Consider the following 19,783-nt stretch of genomic DNA (forward strand, 5'->3'; position numbering starts at 1 on the left):
CTTAACTACAACAATTGAATTTTTTGGTAAATTCTAAAAACAAAAACAATTGAAAGTTATTTTTTCGGTTTTCGAATTTTAGTTTGGTTTTTTAACCATTGATAAAATGTAGATAATAAACAAAGAAAGCTGGAGATGAAAACACAGTATATTTATAGGCTTAAATTAAAAAAAAAATTACCAAATGAAGCAGAAGGTAACGTTTCTAAGTCAAATGGAGAACTACAACAACATTATACAGAGGCATATGAATTGATGTAAAAGTTCTTGGGATATGAATTGATGTAAAAGGCTTTATAAACTGATTTCCTGAGTCTAAAACTTTGAATGAAGTTTCCCTGTGTTTCTGCTGCTCATAAACATTTCCTACACATCACGCGGCCAAAACTTTTGGCATTCTACAGCAATACCCCCTTACTAGAGATTGCGGAACCCTTCCGCTTTGCCAACTCGTTCGCAATGCTGATTGCACTCTTGCTATGCCTGAGAGAGAACTCCGCGAGTAGAATTTGTCTTTCTTCTGATGTAAGATCTCCATGACAGCCCTGAAAGGTTTCATTAAGAACATCATCATCCATCAATTGTATGATAGAAGCAGTATATATTTATTTTATATTTATTTTCGACATTGAGTTAAAGACAGGAGCCCTTATGGCATGATGGATCCAAGTATTCAAACACGGTTTTTATAGTTACTTACCAGCCGAGAAGTCCGATCGCATACAGCATGGTGCATGAGGATGCCAGCAGCAACTGAAACGTTGAAGGAATCTACCATGCCATTCATAGGAATACTACAATGCAAATCTGATAGCTCCAGGGCTTCATTACTTATTCCCCTAAAAAAAGGAAGAAATCTTAACCTCAGAAATCAATATATATTGTAAAGGTTTAAAACTTTAAACTAGCTACAAGTATAATTTCTCCAGACTCCGACTCATTCATGCGGAGAAATTTGCTAACTGAAGCATGAGATAATTGTCAATTTCAAAGAATTGTTGGCATTTTCAAGCGTGGATTCAGTTATGATTTCCTAAATTTAACCGACATCTCCGAACTTGCAGTGATTCAAAAACGTTCATCAACTTGATCATACTCCATATTACTGGAGCAAGAAGATAATTACCTACTTTCATTCCCCACCACAATTGCAGTTGGACACGACCAATCCATATCATAGACAGAAACCTGGAACAGGACAATCGCAATTCAGCTGTCAGGACAAGCTTACAAAATTTCAATGTGAAAGAAGGGTAAGTACAAAATCAATCAATACCGCATTCGCTCCTAGATGTGTAGAGACTATTCTATAACCCCGGGATTTTAGAATTTTAAAACATTCTGAGGTAGAGTTCCAAAGTTCAATGTCCAACCATTTCTCTGCTCCCATGCTAACATGACGATTCTCTCTGTACCTGAATTGAATTGCAATGATGTCAGATGAAGAAAGATGAGAAAAGATTCACAAAGAAAATGTAAGCAATGGGAACTTTTGTCATTCTTAGTAGGCTGAATGAACTCATGTGGCACCCTAATTTATCAAAGCATGAGAATACAAGCACTGGTAAAAGTTTCAAGCCCAAGACAAATATGACTTAATGTAATGAAACGGCGAGATAAAGATAGCTATGAAGGAAGAAAAAACATACGAACATATACTTCCACATGGAAAATCAGATGAAACTAAGCGTTGTCCAACGAAAAATAATACATTAAAATCGATATTTGGTATAAAGTTTCAATGATTATATGCATATAAAGACATAATATATACAAGAGATGCACATTTTCAGGAATTCCATAGCTCAGTTTGTGTCACATTGTCATCCATATTTAACAATTAACAATCAAAATCAAACGTATTTGATCGGTTTAACCTTCTAACCATATGCAAGAGCATCGGACTAATTGATTGAATTCAAATGAGCCATTGAACAACAAAGTAAAAGCACAAGAACAGTAATGAAATTCCACCATCATATTGAAAACAAACCAACTTCCGAATTCCAGAATCAAACAATTTTCTCGAAAGAAATGTAAAATCAAATGCATTCGAAAACAATTTCACCTCCATGGTTGTTGCACCTTTTGGAAGCGTCGCAAGAGACCACATGAACCGACTGAAATCCAAGCGCATCAGCAGATCGAAACGCCGCCGAGACATTACCAAAATCGCTCAATCCCTCCACCACCAAACAAACGGAGTAGCTTCTATTCCGCACCACGTTCTTGAACCGCTCTTTCCTCGTGTCCAATATGAGAGAATCCAAGGCCTCCAAAATCTCACCACTATTCAACCAAGAACTTCCAAAGCTATACTTATCCAGGTACGGAAACCACCGCCCTTTATGTGGATATTCAGCTCCATCTAACTCAACCGGCCTCCGCTCCATCTTCATCAACCTAGAAACGTCATCGGAATGCGTGAGCAGGTGCTCCACCGTGTCTTGTGTAGGAACCTCCGGTGGTTCTACGTCAGCCACAATATCTGCTAGTTCTAGTGGAGATGTAGCGGCGGAAATTGAAGCGAAACATCTTGTAGAAACTGCATTAGGGTTGCTTCTTGAGACTATATAGCAATCAAAAGAGAAGTAAAGTAAAGAAGAGATTAATAAAAAAGAAATGTAAAGATTGGGGTCCAATAGAGAGAAAGAGAGAAGACGGTACGTGTGTTAGTGAAGAATGGAGAGGAGGGAAGGTGTAAAGAGGGGAGAAAAACAGAAGGGAAAACCCGTTGAGTTCTTCGGGGACTGAAGCTTTGGAGCAGAGTAAGAGAAGAACGGGATACGATTCGGCAGGACGCCATGGATGTTGGTCGAAAGAGATTCAATGGTTCAGACAGTGGTAAGAAGAAAGCACGCCAGCAGTTACTAAGAAGAAGAGATTTTTTTTTTCTCTCTTCCCCTAATTACCACTGTAGATGGAAATTATTAAAATGTCAATTCAATTCAATAGTTATGGAAAAGTTAAGAAAACAATCCTTTTTTAAAAAAAAAAAAATTATTTCAATGGTTAATTAAATAATTTATGTTAATCAGTTAACATCTATTCATTATTTATTATTATGTCACTAATGCTTATCTTTATGGTTTTCTTTAACCAGAAAAATTATTAGAACAAAACCACTTATAAAATTTATTATATTTTATTTTTCTATAAAATGAAAATATTTTGTTAAATATTCTATTTTTTTTTAAAAAATTATTCTATTTTATTTTGTGCGGATTTTCGAAAATGTAACAAAAACATCAATTAATTTCTTAGGTTTATATGTGACAGTTAAAAATGTGAGGATACTATTAAAAATATATATTGTCGAACAAAATTTAACATCGACATGCATACATGCTTTAGGACATTGCTAGCTTATTTTTAGGGTAATTATAATAGGTAGCAATTTTTAGAATAATTATGAAATATGTAGCAATATTTTTAAAAAATTACAAATATAGCAAAGTCTATCGGTGATGGTTTATAAGTCATAGACCAACATTTACTACATGGTCTATCAGTGATAGATTCCTATCATTGATAGATTTGGACAGATTTGCAATTTTTTTAAAATGTTGTTATATACTTAATTATTTTGAATCCCTACATTTGCAACTATCCCTTATTTTTAACGTCAAATGATTCTTAAGTACATTTTGGGAATAGGTTAAGTGCTTCCCACACACTTGTTTATAGGCGAGTCTTTGGAAAATTTTGAGTTTGGTTATTCGAAATTCTATAATTAGCCAATCCCACCGAATTACATCACATCTTATAGTACTTCAAATTTAGTTGCAATAGGGGATGATTCACTACATTGATGATACCATTGGATATGATACTAAATTTATTTTTACTCATCAACTTAAGTATTTGGATCAATCAATGATTTAAAATAGAATCAAAGAACGACTGTATGCTTAGATGTTGGATGAACGATTGTATGCTTGAAACAAAGAACGATTGTATGCTTAGATGTTGGACGATTTAGCTTTTTTTTTTTTTTTTTTGAAAAAAAACAATACATTAAAACAAGAGCAGCAAAATGGACTTGTTCAAAAATAAAAGGCAAAAATAGAAGTTAATATGTGTTAACCCTAGTTTATTAGGAGAGCAACAAATTAAAAATGAAACAAACATATAACTATAATCCACCAAAAAAAGAAATTCAGACTGTACTTTTAACCAACAAACTAATTATTGCCAGTTGATATCCCTAAAAGTATACCATGGAAAAAAGAAAACTTAATATACATTTTATGAGAAAAAAAGTATATTATTGCAGTGCAATCTCCCTAACTAAGCATTCTTTGAAACGACATCAAAAGATATGCCATTCTCTTGGAGTCTTTGTTGGAGATCAGTTGGTCCAAACACAATACCTGGAGTTAGAACTCCTCCTTTTGGCAGAGACTCACGTTTGCTTAGAACAATCAATGCACATTGAACAAGAATTATTGGGGTAGTTAGATACCCGATCTCGGGCCCCATCACTCTCGTTACGATTTCCATTTCAGGTTCTACATTCCCCTCATTGTTGCTGCTTCTAAAACCATGGCCAATAAACCACATTTTGAATGAGGCGCTATTTACCTCTTCTTCGGAAGGACCCTTCTTTCGGAACCACCCAAGACTGAAAACCGAAGGGAACGTCAAGAGAAGCCACCTTCCAAATGAAGTTTTACCCAACAGCCCTATGAACATCCCAACTGTGATGATTCGAAGAATGCCAATCAATGACTTCGTGCCAATTTTTACTCCAAAGTGAGCTGGCTTCACGGACGACCAAAATGTTTTCCTCTGTTCGATTTCCTCAGCGCTCTCGTTAACACCAGGAAGACCTTGTGGGTTTTCGGCTAGAGTAGAGAGTGTTCTTCGAACAACAGTGGAATCAGCTGAAGGTAATCTTACAGCCCAAAGGCCTATCTCCTTCTTGTGTTCAATAGTTGGTCCTTTAGGAGGAGGAGGACCAGGGATCTAAGCGGCAAGAAAATTCACAACACAGAGTGAGGAGGTTCAATCTTGAAGGATTTGATTAAAAAAATGATCACAAATTACAAAGACTTCCCTCAGAAAGACAGTCAAAGCTGCCAAACATATTGTAAATTTATGCATGACGTTACTAATAAAGTTCAACAAGGCAATTGGAAAGAAAATTGGAAGTTAGAAACTTATTCAACACATAATTAATAATTTAGGAATATATTAGACGTCTTTTAAAGTGCAGAGACCAAATAAACACAATTTTTCCATAAACTAAACTTGGTTGTATTCGCATTTCTGTTATTAACAATTTTAGCCTTAGGATTTGAATGAGTGGGCTATATAAAGTTTCTGACTCTAGAGGTGCCTCTAAATTCTATAAGGTGCCTCTAAATTCTATAATCTAGTATTGTAACTCTAATAATAACCCTCTCCCTCTACCCGTGAACATGGCCCTAGCTAATACACGGTGTGAACCATATAAATCTCTTTGCCGACTTCTCTACTCTTACATTTACTTGCTTTATGTGATCGTTGAGTTCTTAACATAAGCCTAAATGATCAATTATCATAGAGTGAGTTGAGCATACCTATTAGTTGTTATTCAGAATCACCTGAAAAAATTATGACAAACACTAGTAACCTAAGGCATGGCACATTCACATTAAGCTGCCAATATATGATGCTATAGACTCCACCTAGCAACTTTTAATATATGAAGCACAATCAGAAAGTCTCACAAAAGATATATAGAGTAACAAATGTTAGAAATGGCTTTTCAAAACTATTCATACCGAAGCATTCAGTAATGTAAAATTGAAGGAACTTTCTCACCTGAGGCCGAGGTTTTCTAGGCCTCGAACGCCTCAATTTCAACAACTGATCAGCATTAGCAACACCCAAAACAGCCGATTCAAAAGTCCCAAAGTTCCCAACTATTTTCTTCTTCGATTCCAAGCTCAAATACGCTTCGATCCGATTCGGCGCCATTTGCCCAACCCACTGCCTCGAATTGAACATCAAACCCAATTCAGCAGGAACCGAATCAAACCCACAAGCCGAAACCACCAAAGCCCCACTCTGAACCGCCCTCTCATGATAATTAGTTTCCATTTTCTCCATGAACTCAGGCTCCCCACATATATCCAAGTAATCACACCCCGTCTCGACGCACGCCGCAACCACCGGCTCGCCGTAGCGGCGAAAGGGTCCGACGCAGTTGAGAATGAGCTTGGTTTGGGTACAAAGCCGGTGGATAGATTGTGGGTCGGCGATATCGGCGATAAGGAAAGGAATCGGCGGCGGGGAATGGGGATGAGCTGCCCATTGGAGGGTTTGGGTCAGTTTCGTGAGGTTTCGACCGGCAAGAGCGAAAGATTTGAGAGGAGAAGAAGGGTTGAGGAATTTGAGAGCTTCTCGAACAACGTACTTGCCTGTGAAGCCAGTGGCGCCTAGAATGATGAGATCGTAAGGGGGACCTTCCATTGATGAAGGTAAGGATCTGAATTTGAAGGCGGTGAAGTCAGGTAAATATGGAATTTTATAATCAAGGTTGGCTTTCTATAAGAAGTGTAAGCAGGGGATAGTTTTAAAGAACATCAATTTCCAATTTCTTGTTGGTTTGTTGTTATAATTAATTAATTAATATACTTAGTTAGATTTATGGTTTAACCAAAATTAAACTAAAATTGGTATATTTTGATATTTAAAAATATAATACAATATTACTATCTATTTGGATAGACTATTAATTATCCCAATTTATCATGATTATAGACATTAAAAGTTCGTTATGTTTATTAGTTGAAAATTCTAATTAATAAATTGCAGATAAGAGAATAAAGTGATGTAATCGTAAATCTAAATTTGAAAATTAAAGAAATTATTTCAAAAACTAAAAATAAATATATGTATTTTTTAATTATAATAAAATAAATTTGATAAAATAATTATCTATCCCTGCCTGTTATTTGTCTACCATCGTTAGATACTAATATGTTTATATCAGTTATATTAATAAACAATAATAAAAATCTATTTGTGTACTATTATATAACTCAAAATTTTGTACATAATATTTTAATTTATTTTATTATATCTAAAAATGTATATATCTTACAAATTTATTAAAAGATTAAATATAATATGGAAAACTCAATAATTTAATTTAACCTCTAAAAAATAGTTAAACAAGTATATATTAATTAACATATTAATAATAAAAATAAAGATTTTACACCAAATAGTTATGATAATATAAAATATTAATTACAAATTTATTAGTTAGAATTGATTCAAGTCTATAAACAATCCAGTGATATTTAATAATTAGTTATTAACGAGGGAAACTTACGTAATAAAACTGTAAACTAGACGGGTATAACAAAAGTTTGTTAGCCATATTTTAAATATTTCAGGTTTGTCCTTTCATATTTTTCTTTTTCGCGATTCATCTTCCTCGTTATTGCCTCTTTCTCTACGATTTCGTCTTTTTCTTTTCTCTTTTTCTTGTCTGCAATTTCTTTTCATATCTTTTTTATTTTTCAATTCTTTATTTATATCGTTTAATCTTTCTATCGTTTTTCTTCTTATTCTTTTTTTTTTTCGCTTCGATCTCTTTACATAGTCTTTCTTCTTTTTTTCACGCGTTTACATTTGGGTAACCAAATCTAATAATGTGTACAACAAAATAGCAAAATCTAAAAGATGTGTATAAAGAATCTTGAAAAAAAATCATTTAGATTGAAGTAACAAATGTAAACAATCGTTTAAAAAAAATAAAGGATCATGTAAAAAAAATAGAAGATCGTGTATAAAAAATCGGATTGGAGTAGCCAAATGTAAACGATGGTGAAAAAAAAAAGATCGTATAAATAACTAAATGATCGCGTAACAAAATAATTAAAAAAATCGTGTACCAAATTTAAAAAATATTAAACATGCAATTGAAAAGATAAATTGTTTGTAGTAATATATAAAGGATCGCGTATAAATTGTAGTTATATCTAAAAGATCGGATGTAGAAGGATCGCGTTATTGACGGGGCATTTTTGGTATTTTAAGCGGTGGCCCTCTTGGTTTTTTCCGTTTATTTTGTCTTTTTTATATTTTTGAAGAGACCCCTAATAATAATCGGTAAAGATATCAATTCACTGCTAATTCATGTTAAGATAGAAATATGTTAAAAAATTTTGGAGTAACATAACTAAAATTAAATTAAATTAGATGTTTTTGGTTAGTTTGAAATACAGGAAAATGAATTAAAATGTTTACAAATATAACAAAATTTTATTTGCTATCTTTGTCGCAATTCAAATAATAGTTGCATCGTTGATAGACTGTGACACATTATCGTATTTATAAATATTTCAATGTTTAAAACAAATAATAATATTAAATGTTTATTTGAAAAATTTTCACAACAAGATTTATGGGAGAAACCAACAAATTAATTCTACTATTGACACTATACTATAGTCTGAATCTATACATAATTTGAAAGAAGTCAGAAATCAATCCAAAAAGAGAACAAAGGAGAGAAGTTATATTTATTTATTATTGAAAAACACAACAATAATTTATTTATTTCTAAATCACACACATCATTTCTCCAACTTATCATCATTATGATTTGAAATAACATCAAAAGATATACCATTCTCCTGGAGTCTTTGTTGTTGAAGATGAGATGGTCCAAACACAATACCAGGAGTTAAAACTCCTCCTTTAGGCATAACATGACGTTTAGCTAGAAGAACGAAAGCACATTGAATAAGTATTATTGAAGTGGTTATATACCCAGGCTCTGGCCCCATTATTCTCGTCACTATTTCCTTATCATTCCCATTATCATCAAACCCATGTCCCACAAACCACATTTTGAATGACCCATTATTCACTTCGTCTTCTGAAGGACCCTTCTTGTTGAACAAACCAAGGGTAAAAATTGAAGGGAATGTTAAGAGAAGCCACCTTCCAAATGGGTTTTTAGCAAACATCCCTATGAACATCCCAGTTGCAACGCATCGTAGGATTTCGAGAAAGGATTTCGTGCCGATTTTTACTATGAAGCGAGCTGGCTTCACCGACGACCAGAAAGTGTTCATGTGTTTGATCTGTTGGGGGTTTTGAGCTAAAGTAGAGAGTGTTCTTCTAACTACACTTGAATCAGCTGAAGGTATTCTTACTGCCCAAAGCCCTATCTCCTTTTTGTGCTCTATTAATGGTCCTTTTGGAGGAGCACCACCAGTAAACTGCAAAACAATTCATCAACAAATCCGAAGCCATGGTGGATTAGGTTTCAAATAAGTTGCTAGAAAAATACTTTAGCTAGATACATTCTGAATTCACATGACCAAATTTCATAACCATTCCATTCTCCAATTTTTGCAGCAAATCCCACGTTTTTACCGACTTGTGTTATTGGTAGAGCTCAATCTCTGGCATGACATAGGAAAACAAGATTCATAAGGTTGTAACCTATAATCAATTTTCTTGTATGTCAATTAATCTTAATCTTCGATTGAAGGTTTCTTTAGGTTTGAATTGAGGGTAAATGAGTTGAGTTAGAGAGATTTCTTGGATTTTTGGGCGGGTTAAATTGACAATCCAAACAACACAAACAAAGTCTTCAACCCGACCTAACCCAACCAATAAAATTCAAATTGGGTTTTTGAGTTGATTATTTATTTTATTTTATTATTTTAAATATATTTTTTATTAACTTAAAATATTTAAATTTGTCTACAACACATATTAACAACTAAAACTCAAATATTAAATATCAAAACCCAAATATATACATTACAAACTTCATAATAATTATAATAACATATATGAGTTATAATATTTATAAATTATCGTATATATCTTAAAATATTTTTGGGTTGAGTTAGGTCAGTAATCCCGAATTGTCCGATTATTTGAACACCTCTAGTTTAAAGTTCAAATATGTGTTTGTTGTGTTCGATAGAAACAACTTATTTTAAATGTTTCGTTCACATTTTAGTTTTATTTTAGTTTTTTGAAAAGTATCTTAGGAATTTTATTTTCTTTAAATAAAATATATTCTAAATACCAATAAAATTTAGACTGTTACAATTTAAAAAACATACGTATTTTTAGAATAAATTAACTGTAAATATTATTTGAGATATTTTCGTAATCTAATATATATACAATAATTAATTAAATTCAAATTAGTTTTTGCTATTTCTCCTCATCTAAATGCATCGTACTATTTTGTAGAATGAAAGTTTGAAAAATGCTATTTATGTCGTTACCCCAACTTTGATCCAATGAGAGTTAGACCATGAGCTCGGTTATTGAAAATTAGGAGACTTGTCTCCAAGAGCCTAAACAACATATTCGGCTATTGGGCTTGTATTTGGACCAAACCCAAAGTGAATCCACATGAATTTCTCAAACCATTTTTTTTTTTATTAAATGACAATTTTCTTTAGTTTAATTACCCACATTCATAAATAATTAATATCATTTTTGAAACATATTTTTTAATCATTCAAAATCAATATCAAAGATTTGTGTATTTATATTTATAAACACGATATTTTTCACTATAAACATATTTAAAAATTGGTGTATTGTTAAAGAGCAATGATTAGATGTAGTCTAGGTTGCACTGCTTCTCTCTTATTAGTTAAGTAAATAAAAGAAAATTTTAAAATAAATCAAATTGTCATGTGACAATATTTGAGTATGCAACATGAGAAGAATAGAAGATGGAAGCGCGGAGGATGTTTTGTGATGGTAGGTAATTAATATGAGTTAGAGAAAAATAATTTTGTTAACCTTTGGGCGACGTCTAGGGGGCCTTGATCGTCTCAATTGAACCAATGCATCGGCATTAGCCACACCCAAAACAGCCGATTCGTAAGTCCCAAAATTATAAGTCATTCCTTCACTACACTCCACATTCACATATGCTTCAACCCAACTCGGCGTTGATTTCCCAACCCAATGCCTCAAATTGAATATCAAACCCAATTCCGCCGGAATCGAATCGAACCCACATCCAGAAACCACCAAACTCCCGGTCTCAACCGCCCTCCCATCATACTTTGCCTCCATTCTCTCCATAAACTCTGGCTCCCCACATATATCCAAGTAATCGCACCCGGTCTCCACGCATGCCGCAACTACCGGCTCCCCGTATCGACGAAACGGCCCGACACAGTTCAAAATGAGCTTGGTTTGAGTGCAGAGGTGGCGAATGGATTGGGGTTTGGTGATATCAGAGATAAGGAGGGGAATAGGTGGCGAAGGTAGGGGATGAGCTGCCCATTTGAGGGCATTGGTGAGTTTGGCGTGGTCTCGACCGGCAAGTGCGAGAGATTTGAGAGGAGAAGAAGAGGATGGGTTGAGGAATTTGAGAGCTTCGCGGACAATGTACTTGCCTGTGAAACCGGTAGCTCCTAAGATTATGAGATCGTAAGGAGGCGTGGAGAGAAGTACTTGCTGAGGTCCTCCACTCATTGTTTGAGGAAATATGGTAGAAGATTCAAATGCATCTGTTTGAGTTTTTATTGAAGGTCTCTAGTTTGTATATATATAGAGTTTATATGATTAACAACATATGATCTTTTTCAACTTACTACGATCAAATTATAGGTTTAGTATCGGTGGAAAAAGAATAGTAAATTAAAAAATATCATATTATACTATTTTAAAATTTATATCTTATTTTAATTATAATTTGAAATGAAAATTGTACTTTTTATTTTAATATAAATGTAAAATTGATTTTTTTAACAAAAAAAATTATAATATGATTATGATATTTATTTTATTGAATCAATTATTTTTAAAGTAATGATATATGCCTGGTTAGAAAATGTTATGACTAATTAATACTTTTTATAACTTAGTTAATATGAATTATATTTAATAAATACTCAAAAAGTTTGTTATATTTGTATATAATTAATTTAAATTTCAATCATATGGTCATGTGAAGATCTTTTTTGTATTTTTATTCAGAAAAAAGTAAAATACACAAAAGCTTTAAACCGCATTCTTTTATTTGCATTTATAATGAGTTGTCATAAATAAATAATTTTTTGCACCATGACAATGTATTCTATAAATAATATCAATGATTGTAAATGAAAAAATCGATAAATATATTTATTAATATAACGAAATTTCAAATTCTATAAAAGATAAAAGGTCTATCATTGATATTTTTGTCTATTTTACTATATTTGAAAAGCTTTAAAATTATATTTTTTAAAAAAATTAATAATTATTATTAGAAGCAATTAATAGAATTTATATGCTTTTATGATGATCTTATTAATTATGTCTTAAATCATATTGTTTGAACGTTTTTCTAAAGAAATTAATGATAATAAACTAATATTGATAAATTACTCCAATCCCTCTATTTTAAATTGTTGACAAAGTTATTATTAATTTTGATTACAAATTAAAGAGTATATTTAAATCAATTAAACTTAACTTCCAAAAAAAAACAAATGGAAATGTAATATCATATGGAATCAAGTAATTAATTTAGCCTTAGTGAAATTGGATTATTTATAAGAGGAAGTACACCTCCACAAATAGGCTCTTTTAATACTCATATATTACATAAATGTTCAATTAATTTTAAAAAATCATAGATATGAATAGATACGAAGATATGACCTAACAGAAGTCCACTTGGCACAATTTTTGTTACGATAATGGACCTCCTCACTATCAAATTGAATCAACGAAAGAAATAGTTATATATATTGTAGTGTTTCTTTAATAGTTTTCTCTTTTCTTCGCAACGATGCATCGCGTGAGCTAATCTTGTTATGCATCAGTTATGAGTATATATTGCATCTTAAAGTCTTGTGCTATACACATAAGCGGCCGAACTATACATGTGTTGAGCTATCAATGAAGTAATAGTCCCCAAAAAGAACTAAAACCAAGACCTAACAAAAAATTAAGCTAATTATTGATTGTATCGTAAAGACTTTTATATCCACGCTCCGATCATCTTATTAATATACTAGATACATGTGTGTGTGTATATATATATATATATTAAAATGTAGAGAGTTTGGCACCCTAAAGTATTTTTAAATTTTTCTAAGTTTAATAGTCTTTATAAATTTTTGACAGTTCAAAGATATTTTTTAAATCAAAATTTTAACGATTCATTCCACGTTCAAGCCAAAATATGGTTAGGGCCTTATGTGTCTTGAACTTATACTGAATGCAGTTAATATGAATTTTGTAACATTTTCTGATTTTTTTGATAGTCGCCAATTAAAAGGGAATATTTTCTCAATTTTTGTTATAACTATTGCAACCGCTAAAGCAGCTATTGGCCCAGCTATTCTTTCATCAATTTATCTTAACGGAAAACCAACTCGTATCAATCAATCGAATTTGTTGAATAAGGTAGTATTTATTTATGAGATATATTATGATATTCATCAAGTAAAATTATGTGGAATGTTTTTATAATTTTTTTCAGTTTAATAATATTTTTTATGAAGTATTTTTTTTTTTGGCTGGAACTACAAAGTTAAATGGTTTTTTTTTTTTTTATATATATATATATAATTTAACCTAAAATATATAATGAAATTGTGACCTTAATGAAAATTTAAGGAAAACAAAAGTTCTTTTCTTAGTTGAGGAGACCGACAGGAGGCTTCAGCTAAGGGAATCTACAACCTGATTTGGAGCTGTTCTTCACTGAGAATGAGGACGACGGTGTCAGACACTCAATGCCACGATTCTAATTCTTAACTCTAGACGGCTCCCAATCTCCAACACAACACCCACCAATCCTCTTCCATTTAACTTACCACCCACCATCTCAGATTCCTCTTTCATTTTTCATTTTCTTTTCTCTCTTCTTCTTCGCTTTTGTTTCAATGGAGGCAAAACTTTTGGGAATTTCCCCTTCTCTTCACCCGGTTCGATTCCGCTCAGAGGTTTCTCGGTCGAGCTGTGCTTTTTCCATCCAGAATCGGACGCGTTCAAGGTGTTCGATGTATCGTTCGAGTATGATGAGATGGGACTTTCCACCTGTTAAAGCTTCTTCCGCTTCCACCCGGTATGTATTTGACGACCATTGAAAATCTTGTTTGTTTTTCTATGCTATTGGTCAATGTTATATTCAATTTGCTTACTTTTTACCGGATGTAAAAGCTCAAATTCTACAAAATGGTAGATTTGTCACTTGGCAACATGGTTATTAGGAAAGGCTTTGTGATTCGGGGAAAAAGGTACTCACTCTATCACACATCCTCCCTCTTGTTTAGAAGTTATTTGAGGATGGGGAAATTGCAAATTTACTTCAAATGCAGCGACTATTAGAAAATGCAGATTCTTTGAACTAGAAAGAGGCTAAGAACATCGTCATTGAATAAATTTTCTTGTTTGTTGTGTTTCCATGAAGTTTTAGGTACATAACTTTCTTGTAAAGGTAGTAAAACTTTTGTAAAGTTACTATAGGTTAAATAACAAAATATAGTCCCAAACTTGGATATGGCGTGTAATTATTTTTTTAACAGAAACCAAAATTTTTCATTGATGACATGAGAAGAGATTAATGCTTAAGTACATAACTTTCGAGTGAATAAAAGAAAAAAAAGCATCTAGAGAACCATGATAGAGCAAAACATGACTATGGGAAACTTGCTAAATATCAAGATTAAGGCTTTTCTCAAACCAAACATGAAGAACATGGCCTGCCATACACAAATGCAAAAATAATCTTGAAAATCTTTGAACAATCAAGCTCATAAATTTGGGTGAAATGATAAAACATTTTGGATGGAATTTGAGAAGGGGAAAAGGGGTATCGCTCTTGATTATGTTGGACATTGCTCTTAATGAAGCACAGCCAGTTTAGGCCCATTTATTTTTCTTTGGCCTTATAACAAGGGCATACACATAGGAAAAAGTTAAACCTAAAAAGGCCTGCCCAATTAGCAGTTGTACGAATAATTAGTCATTTCTCGGATAGGGTTGTTATTATTTTGTTTATTATAAATAATAACCAAGCTACATATAATTACTACTCAAAGATTGACAAAATATTTGAGTTTTTAGGCTTGTGGGACAATGAAATAATCAAAGTTCATCAACTAACTTTCTTGGTTATACGGGAGAAGTTCACTCAATTTTATGCTAATAAGTTGTAGTCACGTGAATTACCGTAATCTTACATTTATTTACTCTCTTTTCCAGTTGTCAAGAAATGTTCTAGAAGGTTATCAAGAATACTTAGTATAAGAAAATAGTTTTAAATTGGTGAAGCTGTAGTTTATATATGGTGTCTCCTTGATTAAAAACATCATTTTATTTGACAAGCTAAGAAGTTTTTTTGTAGCCCGAGGGATCTGAATCCATTTTCTTCTCCTATTCCTCGTCAATTAATTGTACATGGATTGCTATAGATTACTAGCAATGAAGAAACGGGTGGACATGAGCGAGACCTTGACCCTCGAAAGTATAAGATTTTCATTAATACGACAAGAAGATAGCATAATATTTGGTCTTTTGGAGAGAGCACAATATTGCTACAATGCCAATACATATGATCGAGACACTTTTGCTATGGATGGGTTTCACGGTTCTTTGGTAGAGTATATGGTCAAAGAAACTGAAAAACTTCATGCAAAGGTATGCAATGGATATAACGAGGAAGGTTTCATTTTCATTTAGATTTTTTTGTTAACAACTATCTGTTTCATGTTAGGCGGGTAGATATAAAAGCCCTGATGAACATCCTTTCTTCCCTAATGACTTGCCGCAACCATTATTGCCTCCACTGCAATATCCTCGGGTATAATTAAGGTTTCGTAATGAAAATTCTTAGAATATTTTGTCTCTCTAGTCTCTTTAATCTCTTCAATTTAGTAGAAATTGATGACTTAGCCCACTAAGTTCAGTGAGCAGCCTTGGGTACGTGAATTATTCTCTAAGTTCATAATATGGTTTACAATTATAGTTCTCTAAGATTAGCTTAAAAATTAACAAAGTAAATCTTCGTATTTATTTATATGTGATTTATGAACAAAGACTCTTGAAAACTCGCTTAATGTATAATGGTTATGTTGCTCTATTTTTCTTTAAACTACATCTTGTGTGGTAAATAGGTTCTACATCCAATCGCAGACTCCATTAACATCAATCCAAAAGTATGGGACATGTACTTTAGAGATCTGATTCCAAGGTTAGTTGAGGATGGAGATGATGGTAACTGTGGATCAAGTGCTGTTTGCGATACAATCTGTTTGCAGGTGTGCATTTCAATCAATCTATTCTATTCCTTAAATAGTCATTTTTAAAAGGAAAATGGAAATAGTATGATATCGAAAAAAACATGAACAACCAAGAAAAGATAGGTAGTGTCAGAGCCTTAATTCTAGAAGATACAAAGTAACTCCATGACTATGGTATGTTAGAGGATTTCCGTAAGGCCATGCCTGTACAGCCGCCCCATCCTTTTCCAAATAACTAGTAGCTACTTTCTTCCTCTAATGGAATTCTCCTATGCTAACATGTGTCACCCTTGTGGAGAATTACTTTTGTCTTTCCTACAAAAAATTTGTTGGATCTCTATTCCAACACAATAATTCTCAAGAAGAGAATTGAGAAATCTTTATTAAGAATCAAGAAAAATTACAATATAGGACTGAAAACAAATTGACGGTATCTCTCTACCGTATCCCTATCTCTCAAGAGTTTACAATCAAGACTCAACAGAATTTCACGTTTTTTTCATTCTTCTTCTTTTTTCTACTATTCTGATATACAACTGGAGGCCTAACAAAATTCTTCCATTTTATCAAAATTTGTCTTGAAGTGTTAAAGCTTTAGGCTTGAGTTCTTGTCTTTATGCTGCTCTTTATCATTTATTCATCATGCCCTGCGTCCTCTGAAGGTACCCTAGCCTTTGCTTTAGTGTTCCATTTCTTACTTCCTGATTGCAAGGTTGTATTAAGATTAATCTCGATAGAAAATTTTTAGAACAATAATTGACCCCAGTACAGCTTGTATAACTACAAATTTATTGTTGACCGGCAATAATCCTTTGTATATTTCAGATCTTTACTATATTGAGCTATGTTACTTGTTTCGTATATATTTTAAATGCTGCTAGACTGCTCAACATTTGATTTTTCAAGGCCTATGTAAAGTTTTTACTCTGTACATGTGGTCCATTATCCGAAACACTTTTGAATATTCGCTTTTCTTGCATAAATTTTATGCTGATTTAGATGACAACTACCTGTAAAAATTGTGTGAATGTCTCCTTACTATCTGCAGGCCTTATCAAAGAGAATCCATTATGGAAAATTCGTCGCAGAAGCTAAGTTTCAAGCCTCACCCGATGCCTACGAAGCAGCAATTAAAGCACAGGCAAATAAACTCAAACTAGATGGAAACAGCCTTTTTCTACGTCCCTTATTTCTTCCCGTGTGATTTTAACTGAATAACGTTTTCCTTGTGAAATTTCAAAGGATAAGCAAAAACTGATGGATATGCTCACGTACCCGACGGTAGAGGAAACCGTGAAGAGGAGAGTGGAGATGAAAGCAACGGTTTATGGTCAAGAAGTGACGACTGATGAAGTTAAGGGTGAACTCCAAGCAGCTTACAAGATCAAACCAAGTGTGGTTGCTGATCTTTATGGGGATTGGATCATGCCATTGACTAAGGAAGTTCAAGTTGAATATTTGTTAAGAAGATTGGACTGACCAGGCTGAAGCAGTTTTGTTCCAAATAATTTATTTTGTGTCCTATTGTATGATTTAAGTTATTTGAATACAATGTCATATACTGCTTTTTCCCCATTATTTCCAGGGAAATAAGATAAATTTTTGTCTATCTGCTTATATGGTCATAAAAGGGAACGCTGGTTTGTAAGAGAATTTTTTTAGGGTGAATCAATTTATTTGATAATGGTTCGAGCCTACTGGAGATCTACTCAGAAATGTAAGAGTGGAATAAACTTTGAGTTTTATTTATTATGTACGTAAAATATTTTAATTTTTGATTTATGCATACTTGAGTCGAAGGTTGGGAGTGTTTACCGGTGTTTGATCTGTCTTTGGCTTATTGGCCTTGTACGTTTAGGCCATTTGGATGTTTTAAGATGACTTTTGGAGCATTCTTTTTCTTCATACTCGTATAAGTTCTTATGTTAATTTGACGAAGAATTTTGTGATAATATACATGGTGGTTTAATAATTTATTTTGATAATATATAGATTTGACAATCTAAATATTAATTTTTTGTTTAAAGAAAAACAAATTGAAAGAGAAATGGGTGAGGAGATTGAGTTTGCATGTTATGATCATTAAAACAAATTAAGCTAATTTTATAAGTTGGGACCATTGGTTCTCTTGGCACATATAAAGTAGTTAGTCTAAAAAGGACTCATCCATTGACAGCTAGATTACAGGTGAAATTAATAAGCTTTTTCCTTTTATTTTCAAGCCCTTCAACTCCCCCAAATATAAAAATGAGAGCCATCTCAGCCTTAAATCATGGAATATTCAAATCAATATATATAGTCAAATATTATTAGGTTGAATTTGGTATTTGAGAATTGGAAATTTCTGATTTGTTTTAAACCTCCTTGAAGGATAGTGATAAAGGAGAGATATAATTTCGAAACCTTTTGTTAGTAAGCAAAGTTAGTTTAATTTAATGGTAATCGATCCTTTTCGATATCTAAAGTTTAATCTCCATTTTATTAATTATTGTACTAAAAAATTGTATTAACGAAAGAATTAAAATTTTTAATTACAATTTTTTAAAATCATGACTAAATTAGTTGACGTTACATCCTCTAACCTAATGTAAGGGTCAATAATATTATATTCATTCACATGAATATTTATTGACAAACTATTATCTTCTTACAAAGTTATTAAAAAAAAAAATTATTATACTTGATTTTTCAACACTGTGTCAAATGTTCTATTTTTAACCGTTTTTATTGCTTTGTTATATCTATCTGTATTTATATTATATATATTTAGTATTTTTTAAAAAAAATTTTGAAAGCACATATAATTTGGGATACATTAATTGCTTGCCATTTTGGATGAAACAATGATCCTTTTGCAATCCTATCGTGTTAATTGATATTAGAAAACATAATTATTACTTGACATTATTATGTGTAATAAATAATAATAATAATGACATTAGTTCCTTATTTATATTTAAAAAAAATTGGATGAATGATGATGTTAGCCATCAAACAAATATCAATGTTTTTTCTTTTAGCAATCAAATATGAAAATGATCTCAATTATTATCCCATTTTCATCCTTCATTATTTAGTTTTATCACTTCAAAATTAAATAATGAAAGTTGGAACCGACTAAGTATTAATATGGTATGAATTCAATATTACTTATCAAACCGTTTCTTAAAACAAAGTGGTGAATTTTTTGTTTCGTTTTTTAATTCAACCAAATTTAAATTTGTAATCTTTCGTGTGATCATTATTTTATACTTTAAATTAATTAAGTTGTTTTTTCTTTTTTGGACAATAGGATCTTTTAAAACTAAGAGTACAAATAGTATAGAAGTTTTTCATATTAAGTTCATTATTTACTTATCGTAACGTTATCATTTGAAAATTATGTAAAGCTCAAGAAGTAAATGAATATATCACTGTATTAAAATATAAAAAGTTGTTTCCAAATAGAGCAAAATATTAGTTTATCTACAGTGAATTGTGATAGACCATGATAGATTGCTAACTATATATATCTGTATCATGATAGAATGATAGTCTATCTTGTAGGAGTG

At 32.1% G+C, this 19,783-nt stretch overlaps 4 protein-coding genes across 10 annotated transcripts; 1 reads left to right on the plus strand and 3 right to left on the minus strand.

The window, feature by feature from the left end:
- Positions 1-130: 130 nt before the first annotated feature.
- LOC103486969 (uncharacterized) lies at positions 131-2,920 on the minus strand. 2 transcript variants are annotated; one of them, XM_051083929.1, is made up of 6 exons: positions 2,668-2,920; positions 2,086-2,545; positions 1,277-1,415; positions 1,127-1,188; positions 701-839; positions 131-545 (listed from the first exon to the last, which is right to left on the minus strand). In XM_051083929.1, the coding sequence occupies exons 1-6, from the start codon at positions 2,804-2,806 to the stop codon at positions 399-401; spliced, it is 1,086 nt and encodes a 361-aa protein (XP_050939886.1). In that variant the 5' UTR covers positions 2,807-2,920; the 3' UTR covers positions 131-398. The 2 variants fall into 2 exon arrangements, with proteins under 2 accessions (XP_050939886.1, XP_008443364.2); XM_008445142.2 differs by having other exon boundaries at positions 2,086-2,569; positions 2,668-2,919.
- Positions 2,921-4,112: 1,192 nt separating this feature from the next.
- On the minus strand, positions 4,113-6,576 carry LOC103486968 (probable mitochondrial saccharopine dehydrogenase-like oxidoreductase At5g39410). The gene is made up of 2 exons (XM_008445141.3): positions 5,809-6,576; positions 4,113-4,968 (listed from the first exon to the last, which is right to left on the minus strand). Exons 1-2 carry the CDS (start codon positions 6,457-6,459, stop codon positions 4,291-4,293), a joined length of 1,329 nt encoding a protein of 442 aa, XP_008443363.2. The 5' UTR covers positions 6,460-6,576; the 3' UTR covers positions 4,113-4,290.
- Positions 6,577-8,501: 1,925 nt separating this feature from the next.
- LOC103487170 (probable mitochondrial saccharopine dehydrogenase-like oxidoreductase At5g39410) lies at positions 8,502-11,499 on the minus strand. Its single transcript, XM_008445392.2, has 2 exons — positions 10,786-11,499; positions 8,502-9,227 (listed from the first exon to the last, which is right to left on the minus strand). The coding sequence occupies exons 1-2, from the start codon at positions 11,467-11,469 to the stop codon at positions 8,577-8,579; spliced, it is 1,335 nt and encodes a 444-aa protein (XP_008443614.2). The 5' UTR covers positions 11,470-11,499; the 3' UTR covers positions 8,502-8,576.
- Positions 11,500-13,583: 2,084 nt separating this feature from the next.
- Positions 13,584-17,977, plus strand: LOC103486967 (chorismate mutase 1, chloroplastic-like). 6 transcript variants are annotated; one of them, XM_017044266.2, is made up of 7 exons: positions 13,917-14,056; positions 14,152-14,228; positions 15,405-15,630; positions 15,707-15,793; positions 16,107-16,250; positions 17,281-17,373; positions 17,475-17,977. In XM_017044266.2, exons 2-7 carry the CDS (start codon positions 14,167-14,169, stop codon positions 17,709-17,711), a joined length of 849 nt encoding a protein of 282 aa, XP_016899755.2. In that variant the 5' UTR covers positions 13,917-14,056; positions 14,152-14,166; the 3' UTR covers positions 17,712-17,977. The 6 variants fall into 6 exon arrangements, with proteins under 6 accessions (XP_008443360.2, XP_008443361.1, XP_016899755.2 ...); XM_017044267.2 differs by having other exon boundaries at positions 13,925-14,056; positions 14,174-14,228; XM_008445138.2 differs by lacking the exon at positions 14,152-14,228 and having other exon boundaries at positions 13,584-14,056.
- The last annotated feature ends 1,806 nt before the right edge of the window (positions 17,978-19,783 follow it).

The sequence above is a fragment of the Cucumis melo genome, chromosome 4 (genome assembly GCF_025177605.1).
Source record: "Cucumis melo cultivar AY chromosome 4, USDA_Cmelo_AY_1.0, whole genome shotgun sequence".
Classification (NCBI taxonomy): domain Eukaryota; kingdom Viridiplantae; phylum Streptophyta; class Magnoliopsida; order Cucurbitales; family Cucurbitaceae; genus Cucumis; species Cucumis melo.